An 11,202-nucleotide genomic window follows, 5' to 3' on the forward strand; every position below is an offset into this window, starting at 1 on the left:
TAACGAGTGGATTGCCTGGGGAAAGTATCCGTCCTCGAGACATGGATTGATTGATGCAATCATCACTTTTCTCTCCATCGGGGGGAGCCACATACTCCATACTGAAGTAGATACTGTACCTACTGTACAGTGCAAATGCAGATGTCCATCCATACCAGTGAAATAGGCGACATGAGCACTTTCGTCAGTTAATGATCAACTTATGATGTGATGGTCTATGTCCCCATAACTACAATTACTCCCTCCGACTCAGCCACTTGCTGTATCATCAGCCATCAACATCATCAGCACCCAGACCAAATGATCAGCCGAAACCCAGTTAAGTCGAGTCATCTTTACCATAACTTACCTGGTACACCTGGTAACTAATTTGACGGGTTCTCATCCGGTGACTCAACCACTTTTCCCGTCACTTTTTCTCTCTCCCTAAACAAAAAATCAAGTTACTTGTTAAGTTGGTACTTGTTACTCAAGGTACTTTTCTGGGTCAGTGTCAGTGACACCCGATGTTTCCCTCAACCTAAAATCAAGCAAATCACCTCGCCTAATAAGACGAATGAATGGCGCATCAAATGACTCAATCCTCTTGTCTATCTATTTTCCCCCTCCTCCACCTCCTCCTCCTCTTCTCCCCGCCTCCTCTACCTCTCCGGACGCGGCTGCTTACCAACAAAGACCCCCGGAGAGCCCAGTTGCAGTGCCCATCCGACCTTGCCACCTGCCGCGAGAGAGCCCCCCCCCTCTCTCCTCCCTTCAAGGAACCCGGGATCGTAGGCGGGTTGATAAGCTACTCTATTATTATTGATGGGGCAAAAGGGCAAAAAGCCTTGTCCACCCAAAACTCTACCCGCTGCGTGATCTTGCTGGCTGATCCCCCGCTAAACCTGTCTGGTCCTAGTAGGGACAGTAGTAGGGACGCTCAGTCGGTGGCGATCGACACAGCTCAATCCCGCCCGGCGCACAGCACGTCCCTGAGCTTGCCGGACGAGTCTTCCTAGCTTACTCAAGCTAGAGTGACCACTGACTAGTAGGCTAGCTAGGCTAATCAAAGTGGACAACAACAAAGTACGATTCAGGTACGAATCCGTTTCTCTCAGACCATCATGCATGCAGCGAATGGGTCTTCCTAGGGTGCTGCCTGATTGTGGGGAGGGTTTGCCTTCGGCACTCACTCGAGGCTACCTATCTACCTATCTCCTATAGGTATTCACAAGCAGAGCACGCCATGACCAGCAAGGACAGTCTTCCACGTCATCACCATCAGGCTGATAATTCTATCCATTCGCGCGCGATGATTAATTGAATAAGGGATGACACACAAGGTAATCGTAGAAAATAGAAATTAAAAAGAGAAAATTGAAAGCAGGGGGGCAAACCACAACGAATCCACCCAAACTTGCAGCGCTTCGTCTTATGGGGTATATAGCAAAGCAGACATCACCAGAAGCGCTCCACCAAAGCATGCTGTAATCGTTACTAGATCCGAAAGTCAACCGCATTAAATACCAAGCCCTCTCACTAACAGCCACAGCACAACCGGTACAACGACATTGTCATTGCACCCGGTCAGAATAGCTTCGGTTGCGCTTGTCCCGCCGGCTGCGAGAATGGCTTTGGACACCATCAGGAGCCAGGGGTATATGAGATTCGTCCCGTCACTTCCGCCCGTGGACCATTGGCCCAGGGTAAGCCAGGTTCGTGCAACAATCAGCCCGCTGGTTACAGCGACTGCAAATGCCACGCTGCCCTCCAACGATTTCCCCCCGCCCCAGAACCATTTCCGCCGGCCGAACCGGCGACCGATGAGGGAAGCCGCCGCGTCGCCCATCCCGACACAGATAATGCCGCTCACCATGCTGACATCGCGACTCATTACGTCCCAACCCACCCATGGATACTCTCCTGTCCGAGGAACATCGGCCAGGGAAAGCCATAAGGGGATCGAGCATCCAATGAGAAGAAAAATATGGGAGACAATGACGGGACCGCGATGATCGCGACCGTCCACGTAGGGCGCCAGGAAATACGTCAGCGGCCGGGAGATCGGTGGCAGCTGAGAGGCTCGGAACAAGTCGAGGAGCAGGAAGATAGCCAAGGCGAGGCTCAACGCGAGAGCACAGAACAGGGGGTCAATGTAAATGGTCGGAAGGAACATCGAGACCATCATCCCGTGAAAAACCTTGCGTCGGGTGTCGACCTCTGCGATTGGACTGAGTTGTAGCACAACAGCCAGGCCGGTCACAAGTACCAGGATGCAATAGGCAGCAATCAGGAGGCGCGAAGTAGCCTCCCCAAACGTATCTTGCCGCAGATGCTCAACCCAGCCAAACGGGCATGATGCATTGGAGGGGTCGCTGTCCAGACGAGCTGGAAGAGGTATCCAATACTCCAAGCCCCACATAAGCACCCAGAACCTAAACCCAGATATATTACCGAAAAGGTACCCCAATGCCCACCCAAAGGGCTCCCCATTCTGCAATGCTCGATCACTGACATAGTACCGAATGGGCACCATGACAATAATTAGAACGGCGATGTAAACATACAGGGCATAGAGCCATTTCCGGACTTGTGCTTGAGGTACAGTAAGCGATAGGAAGGAGACTAGTCCGGGGGCCATTGATCGCTTTTTGCGACCTCCCGGTGTCGTCCTAACTTTCTCCGCTCGTTTGACATCGTCGAAGCTCGAAAAAGTGTGTCGTCGGCGATGCGCGGTACGGGATCGCCGGCGAGTACCCTCCATGCCCGTATTGTTGTGCTTGCCGATGCTTAGCCCGTGGGACAGCGTCTTGTCTCGCGAGTCGAACATCGTTTTGCGGGAGACCAGCACATAACCCCCATCGGCCGAATCACTATCAGAAAGATTATCTTCCGAGGAGCCTGTTCTGCTGAGCTTTTGGCAGAGTTTGTGATCGATCGCGTTGAAGATGCTGCGAGGCGACTGCGAAGCACTAGGGGATCGCCGGAACTTCCAGGTCGGGATTCGAGCCAAGGCAACCTCCCATCGTAGCACACCCCGGCAAGCGATGAAGGTGCACATGCCTCCCAGCCATAGCAACGCCTTGAGGATTTCGGCCTGGGGGGATGTTGCAAATAAGTACAGATTGATTAAAGCGGTGGTTAGAAGCTGCAGCTCTGCGGGAAGGATGCTGGTAGTCAACAAGAAATCTAGAGTGGGTATCAACGCTTGATGGAAAGGAAAAATAAGAGTCAAGACTTCCGCGTCCAGGCCACGAAGAGTTAGTGGTTTCGGCCATGAAGGACCTGCCGACAGATGCTCCGAAACGACAATCGGGATCAATGTGACCAGCCAATGGACAACACTATAACCGTAGATCCATTCGCGCAGCGGAACGACTTTGACAGGGAGAGATGAAAGACTGAGAAGAATATTAGGCAGTATCAATGAAGGGCTGTGATGCGCCAGAGACAGCGAAACGTAGATGGGTATCAATACGGGGTAAAGCAACGGAGCGGGATCGAAGGCGGAAGGGACGACAAAGGTGGACAGGCGAGAAAGTCGCGGGCGGCCGTCGCGATGCAGAGGATATGCGGTGTAGAGACCGATCACGATGACCAAAAAGGTGGCAAGCTCTGCAAGTGGTTACCGGGTTAGTCAAGAGGTGAGTCCAGGCCTCTCTCACACACAGGAAAGATGTCCGCGCACCTTTTTTCCAGGCCCAAGCAGCCACTCTCACGCTCTCCTGTCCCAGGACAACAACCCCCACTGAGAGCAGTAGTGCGGTTTCCAGTAGCCTTTGTAGGATGGCAACCCGTTTTCTGCGGTATTCCTGTTCACGTAGCTCGGCTGGCCCGACTTCCGCATCCTCTCCAGAACTCCGCCGCGAACTCCGCGAGGTGGACCGTGTTATCGACGGCCACGGGCGCAAGATGGGGAGCCACTGATCGATCTCGCCTGCGCCATGGATGCTCGAACGCAATCCTTTTCGCGGTCGCAGCGGAGGGGCCGGCAACCCTCTTAAAAGACCTGTACTCTCATCGTCGGCTTCTGTGCCGCTGTCACTCGAGGTCCGGGGCCAGCGGGAGGGCTTCGCTCGGTCGCCGGGGTCCACAGGCAGCGACGAACCCGGGCGAGTGTAAGGATGGGGCGATCGGGAGAAGTGTCGGAGATTATCGTGAGCTTCGGGGTCCGATGCAGGATCTCTGTTGGGAAGTAGCCCATCTTCCTCCTGGCTCTGTGTAGAGGTCATAGGTGTTTGCTGGGTCAGACCGTCCGGTTCTGTTCTTAGAGCGCGTACGTCATGTCGATAAACATAGGACAGGGTTCAAGAAAGGAGGGACTATAGAGTATGATCGAAATTAGTCATTGCAACATGTGTGGTATAGCACGCTCCAAGAGTAGTAGTCATACCGAAAGAATTGACCCTGGATCTATGGTGCGTGTGGTGGTGGTGGTGGTGGGGGAAGTGTTGGGGCGCAGAAGGAGGGAAGGATGACAGGTTGAGTGGAAGTTGTTATCGAGAGCTGATCAGATCGGAGGAACCAACAACAGGCGGGAGCGGGTTTTTTTCGCTTATCACATGCCGACTCAGCACGTCAGGCGTGCATCAGGAGATGGTAATAAAGGATTGAACCCCTTTCTTCCCAGGGTTTTTTACCTAGTATCTTCTTTCACCTTCCTCCGGTCATACTGTAAGGCTTTGGAATCTAATCGGGTACGGCAGTCAGCCCATCAGACTGTTCCGAATGATCTCATCGACTCTATCGCTATCGGCTTACAGCAGAAGTGAAGTGAGGTGAGGCCACAGTTGTCTTCACCTGGGAGCCAACTTTCTGGCATCAACACTCATGGTGCTATATATACAATGTTTTTATTCTAAAATGACGTGAATGGTATCATACTGCTATGCGCATGCAACTGTGAAGCCACACAGATCCTTTCGATCCGAGTCTTGGCTCTTATGCAGAGGGCTTCTGCCTTTGGACGAAGACCCCCGCGGCCAGCTGCCGACCCTTCGATCCCCAAGCCGATTTGCAGGGAACGATTTGTCCCCAGGATGGATCATTGGACAATGGCTGGGTCGAGTATATGACTACATGGGGGCTCTTCGACCCTTGCGTGGAGTTCTGCAGGATCGACCGGAGGCAAGACTCAAAGTCAGGCCCAGACCATTTCGCATCCACCTCGATGCCGATGTAGCCCAAATCCTGGCCAGTGGTCACCACGGTCTGACGTCCATACTCCAGCTCTTCAGTGGTTATTTTGAGTTTATCGCATCGGAAACCGAGTCCCTGCCACTCAATATCACTTCCTCGAGGCAGTTCTTCTATCTGCACGGCGAAGAAAGCAGGGATCATAGATCCTTCCGACTGCACCACATCGAACCGCGGTAGTCCGGGTTTCGAGACACCCTTGACCTGCTCGTGGGCTCGTCCACCATACTTGAGATCCCACGCATCCAGACCCGACTCGTCGTCGGCATCCTCTTCCTCTTCTTGATTGTGGTGCATTGTTTCCCACAAATTCCAAGCTATCTTAGCTCTCTCTCTGATATGATCGGCTCCCGTCAGGAAAGCGACAGCTCCCAACCACCAGTCGACGTTGGTAGCCACACCGATCCTCCATAGATGTTGAAGAGACAGGACCGCTCGCGAAGAAAAGCCCTTGAACCACGTCTCCTCGAGGCCATATATTTCCATCGAGGCCGGCTCGAGAGGAATCTGGCCAGCGATGTACACTAATTGCTCGGGGCCCTGCAGAGGTACCGACATGGCCTGCGAGTATGGCCCAATATTTGCGGGAGCCCAGTAAGAACGCGACTGAACATGAAGGCCTTGCCGCTGCTCCCTCGAACCCAAGTCCACCACCGCCGACACCATGATACTCACGCCTTCTGGGAGGCTAGCACCACAGGCGACCGTAGCTCTCGCCGGGGGGTTTGGCTTCTTGAACATCGAGACGTAGATGGAGTTCATCAGGGGGAAATCTGACATGGAGCGAAGCAACACCGTAGTGAAGACAATATCAGCCGTCGTCCGAGGAAGCTCACGGCTCGAGGAGGAGCGCAGAATCGTCTGAATCTTCTCAGCAATAGCCTTCATCTGTTCACCAGCGCCGGGACCAGCCTCAGGCGCCGTGACATTAGCAATCACCCACGTCCTCCCATCCGTAGTCTGAACCGGATCAAGCCCATCACTCCAGCCCCTCGAGCCCACATCAAGCAAGCTCCTCTCCTCCTCGTCGTCCCCCGTAGCAGCCAACGCACCTTCAGCCCCCAAGACAGACTCCAAAACCTCCTCAAACCCCTCATCCAACAAATCCGGCCGCCTCACACTCTCCGGACCGCCCCGATCACCCTCACCGTCGCCCTCCCCATCCTTACCCACACACCTCGCTCCCTTCAACCTCACAAACCCCACGCCACCATCCCCAACACAAGCCTCCCACCCAGCAACCTCGATCCGACACCTCCACAACCACGCCGGCCCATCCAGCGCCAGACTCTCATACTCGCCGCCCTCCCCCAACACGGCGCCGCGAATATCCTCCGCGTCCGCAAACCTTCTCATCCCCTTGACAATCCGCCCCCGCACCCGCCCATCCGCCGCCGCCACATCCCCCCACAGGAACCCATCATCCAGCCCGCCCGACGCAACCTTGATGATCCGCGCCTCGCACCCAGCCGCCGCCATATCCTCCAGCAGGCCGGCCTCCGTCGCCCGCCGATCCGGCAGCACGGGGTACTGCCACAGCCAGGCCAGGGGCACCAGCCCCAGCCGGGCGGCCACGTTCTCGATGCGGGTGCGCTGATACGTCGAGAGGATGGCGCCGGCGGAGACGGCGTTGGCCTCCGGGTGGGCCTGCATGATGCGTTTCAGCAGCGGGATCAGGGATTCGGTTTCGTCGGCCTCCTCCTGATCTTCTTGTTCCTCGGCGAGGTTTGTGTTGTTGTTGCTGTCCTGACGGCCGGGAGAGTCCGCCATTTGGTCCTCGGCTTGCAAGCGGTAGATCCGGGAGGTGTCGACGGCGCCGCCGCGGATGGGTTGGCGGTAGAGCGGGATGCCGAGGGCGGTCTCGTAGAGGGGGATGATGCTGTGGCCGATAGTTTGGTACATGAAGCTGTCCAGGTCTTGTTCCTCTTCTTCCGGGACATGTTGTAGCGGATTAGATAATGATACTGGTGATGCGTCGGTGCTGGTGGTGCTTGTTGGCTGCGCATTGGCGGCGGGGTGGAGGTTCGCTAATGCGACCACTCTGTGGCCGTTGCGGATGCAGTGGAGGAGCGAGTAGAGAGAGTCTTTCCCGCCGGAGATGAGGGCAATCACATTAAGACCTGCGCCTGGAGCCGGCGGTGATGGTGGTGATGGTGGTTGGAGGTGCGATTGAGGTGGCATAGTGACTGGTGTAGTATGCGTGTTCGACAAGGAAGAGTGTGTTGGATGGATGGAGGCTGCTGCTGTTAATGAGGGGTCGAAGCTCTTTTTCTCCGTGGTGGGATTCGGGCACTCCGCAGACAGTATTCGCTAATCGAGGGATGAAGGTAGGCACGCAGCAGAGCGACTGGGTCGAACATCAGAGAAAGACTATTGGTCAGTCCTAATGCTCGCTTGACCTTAAACTACTACAGGGTAACTCAAGATCCGACAATCACTGTCCAAGCAGAAAATTGTTGGAGGATAAAGTGAAGTGGGTGGTGACTTTTAAGATCTGCCGAGGCGGAGTGCTGCTAAGACAAGCTAAATGCGGGTTTTTCCAAGACCATCGAACTAGATACTCAGTATACCCACAAACTTCAGTCTGTCTACAAGAAAGCAAATGACTACTGTATGGGAACTTGATGATTCACAATTCTCAATTATCACAAGCTATGCTGCAGAACGAATGGCACGCTCAACACACAAATGGCAGATATGGGGTTATTATGCACAATGTAGATGCAACAAGTGACAGAGAAGGAAAGAAACGGGGGTATGCGCACAGGGGTATGAGGCAACGATTGGGGATCAATATTAAAGTATACATGTGGCCAGCACAGTACTGCACAGGAGCAGAACAAAACAGGGTAGGTGGAAACAGTGGACACAGAAGGGTAAATAAACGAGAAGTATGTAGAAGAAAAGAGATGAAAAAGGAGAATGTTTGGGAGAGGGGAATAGGGTACACGAAAATAAACGACTGGACCAAGTCTGGTGGTCCGAGCCGGCCATTCGCAATCGAGTTGAGGATGTTTGTGTTTGTCAGAGAGAGTAGAAGTAAGAGGGGAATGAGAAAGGAAATCAACCCAAAATCACCAGTGCCTCAGTGTAGAGTCATCATGCACGCGCTCTATAATATTGGTCCAACCGTGGACTCCCAAATGTTGTGCGCCTAAGTTCCTTTGCCGCCGGTCTAATGCTTCGCCAAAATTGGTGCCTCGAAGTCGCATTTCGGGAGAATCGACTCCAAGGACCGCTCAAAAATAAAAATAATCCATGCACCTGTACCTTCCTGGTCGCCGCCAGAATCAAGACCCGGACGCCAAACCGTAAGAGACCCAGTTGGACCAACCATGGAAATGGTTGGTCATTTATAGTATATGATTAAGTGATATAGGGGAGCTCCTGGTCACATATCATCATGATGGCTTCGAAACCAAGTCGACGACCTAATCAAGCATCCGCGTCACGCTTGCGCTTCTTGGGGGCTCGACGATCAGCAGATGGCGTCTCGATAGTGCTCTCATCGGACGAGTCGCTGGTCGTCGACTTGTTGGCGGCAGCATTGGCAGCTTCATAGAGAACCGCACCCATGGTGTTGGGGCTGTGATCCTCGAAAGGAGACTGCGAGGATGTGCTGCTGGTATCGATAACACCCATCACCAGGGATCCGCCAGCATGCGTGCGAGCATGCTGGGCCAGGTTATCACTGCGGGAGAACTTCTTGCCACACTCATTGCACTCAAAAGGCTTGTCCTGCGTGTGCAGGGAGCGGTAGTGACGCTTCAAGTGTTCCTGACGACGGAAGCGGCGAGAGCAAAGAGTGCACACGAAGGTCTTGGAAGGATCATCTGTCAACGACTGCTTGCGACCACGACGGTTCACGGAGACCGGAGCAGTCGGCGCATCAGAGCAACTAGACATGCTAGCATCCGAGTTGTGGCGGGTCTGGCAAGATCCTTGGGAAGCTGTGCAATCCGACTCACTAGCGGAAACCTGTGCCTTCTTGGGCAGAGGGTCCGCGTCGCTCTCGGAGCCAGCTCTCTTGGGTGACTTGCGGGAGTTACTGCGCTTCTTCGTTCTCATCTCCTCAGCAGCGTCACTGACAGTAGCTTGGACGGAGAAATCGGAGCCACCCAGGAATGGAAGGCTGGTCTGGGACAGATCCTGGTCGTCTGATTCGTCAAAGCTCTGCTCACTGAAGAACTCTTCCTCATCAAGGGAGTAGGAGTCAACACGCTGCCGCTTCTCACCCAGGTAGAAAGCGTTGCCGCTGGGATGGAAGTCAACCAGGCGGTTCACAAATTCGTCTTCAGAGTCCAGATCCGAGAAGCTGTCAAAGGTGGGAAGGCTGCTCAGGGGATCCTCCGAGGAGCAAGAGAACACAGGGGAGAGGTTCTCGTGAACCGGAAGTGTTACAGCCTCACCGCCCAAGACAACCCTCGACTCTTCCTCGTCACATGCAAGAGTGGGCAAAGGCGGCAACTCAGCAACATTGATTGAAGACTCGACAGTGAGTTGACGAGGGTCGCAGAAGTCCGAGTTGGACTGTTCAAGAGGAAGAGCGGACTGGGGCTGGACAATCAGGGTCGAAGCAACAGGGGATGGCGATGGAGACAGGGATGGGCAAGAGCTAGTGGCAGACAGAAGCTCCGAGGTCTGGCAGGCGGTGTATGCAGGGGGGTGGATGAACACTAGAACCAGTTGAGTTAGTTCACCGAATAGCCCTAGACTACTGACCATCCACCAATGCCTTTTCGCACTCTTGCAGCGCGTGGTGTAGGCCGCTAACGGATCTTTCTGAAGAGTCAAGAACTAGTACGTACCAGGTGTCATGGGAGGCGAATCCGAGCGAGTCCAGTCGGCATTGGCCAGGATCTCAGCGTGAACGTCGCTCTCGCAGCCTTCCTTCACGCCCTCAACCTTCTCAAAAGCAAAGAAACTCTCGTTGATTGGCGTGTGGAGGGAACCGATGCTGGAAGGCGGGCTGCTGATAGAGCTACCGGCTGTGGAGAGCGGCGGGGTGGAGGGAAAGGCATAGTAGTCGTTGCCTACGAACCTTGTGTCCAGAGGCATCAGAGCTGGTGAACCTTGCTGCACGACGATGGTGGGCTTGAGGTGGGACGGCTGAGGAGAAGCGATAGGCGTCATGTTCATCGCACCCCGGAAGGCATTCGTCGTAGCCATCTGGTGCATGTTCATGACAGACTGAGCGGTATAGAGAGACTGATCTGGCACACAGTGTTGGTGTTGTTGTTGTTGGGCGTGGGAGAACGGTTGCATTTGACCATAAAAGTGTTGCATATCTGAAGGGTGGCTGGTGAAGTGTTGTCTGGGCTGCGAGTCGGCAGCTGGGTAGTATGCAAAGGACGGTTGCCCTTGCACCGATGTCGGCGCCATTGTGTATGTTGCGTCCATTGTGAGTGTAGCTGGTTACCATCCTTGAGTCAGCCCTTGGCCGTCAGCACACATATATTGGGAGATCAGACTCACAGATTGTGAAGTGTTGTGGTTGCACAAGCGAGTAGAGTCTGATCTACTCTGCTAGATGTAATTAAGATAAGTATATCAATGGGTTAGTATACCCGGACTGTTGGACTGCGCGAAGCTTTCTGTCTTGTAGTCGGGACCACTAGGCGATAAGAAGTCGTCTATATCAAGGACGACAGTGTTGGAAAGAATGTTGATAGTCTCTTGCACTTGAAGGAGTGAGTGAATGAGACAGCGCTGTGATATTGATGCGAAGAACGATAGTTCGTGGTGGTGGTGGTGGTAGTGGTATTATATCTGATGCTTGTATCGCAAGTCTATTTGAAGGAAGGACAGGCACCTCTAATCGATACGATCCAAACCAGAGAATGAAGTCGGTTTAGAACGCGCTCGATAAAGGAAACCGAAAGACTGAAGACGCAAATGAAAGAGAGAGCGAGAGGGAGGGGAATTAAGACAAGAGAGATAAAAAAGAAGGGAAGAAGAGAGGACGACCAGATGAGGATCGAGACGAGTCTAAAAAGGGCAAAAATGAAATAAAATAATAATAAAAGA

The 11,202-nt window shown here is 53.8% G+C and overlaps 2 protein-coding genes across 2 annotated transcripts; both read right to left on the minus strand.

Moving 5' to 3' along the window:
- Positions 1–1,498: 1,498 nt before the first annotated feature.
- BO66DRAFT_408041 (putative phosphatidate cytidylyltransferase) lies at positions 1,499–7,356 on the minus strand (the record flags this gene model as incomplete). Its single annotated transcript, XM_025649091.1, has 3 exons — positions 1,499–3,594; positions 3,668–4,196; positions 4,954–7,356. The coding sequence occupies 3 exons, from the start codon at positions 7,354–7,356 to the stop codon at positions 1,499–1,501; spliced, it is 5,028 nt and encodes a 1,675-aa protein (XP_025507921.1).
- Positions 7,357–8,397: 1,041 nt separating this feature from the next.
- Positions 8,398–10,999, minus strand: sebA (putative C2H2 transcription factor (Seb1)). The gene is made up of 5 exons (XM_025642073.1): positions 10,651–10,999; positions 9,984–10,586; positions 8,722–9,851; positions 8,571–8,606; positions 8,398–8,455 (listed from the first exon to the last, which is right to left on the minus strand). Exons 2-4 carry the CDS (start codon positions 10,573–10,575, stop codon positions 8,577–8,579), a joined length of 1,752 nt encoding a protein of 583 aa, XP_025507922.1. The 5' UTR covers positions 10,576–10,586; positions 10,651–10,999; the 3' UTR covers positions 8,398–8,455; positions 8,571–8,576.
- Positions 11,000–11,202: the final 203 nt, after the last annotated feature.

Source organism: Aspergillus aculeatinus (genome assembly GCF_003184765.1).
Source record: "Aspergillus aculeatinus CBS 121060 unplaced genomic scaffold BO66scaffold_4, whole genome shotgun sequence".
NCBI lineage: Eukaryota > Fungi > Ascomycota > Eurotiomycetes > Eurotiales > Aspergillaceae > Aspergillus > Aspergillus aculeatinus.

Coding starts and splice junctions, on each gene's coding strand:
- sebA (XM_025642073.1), bottom strand. CDS start 10,575: ATGGACGCAACATACACAATGGCGCCGACATCGGTGCAAGGGCAACCG. Junction 9,852..9,983: donor TTCGCCTCCCATGACACCTG/GTACGTACTAGT, acceptor AACTGGTTCTAG/TGTTCATCCACCCCCCTGCA. Junction 8,607..8,721: donor TTCTCTATGAAGCTGCCAAT/GCTGCCGCCAAC, acceptor ATGCTTGATTAG/GTCGTCGACTTGGTTTCGAA.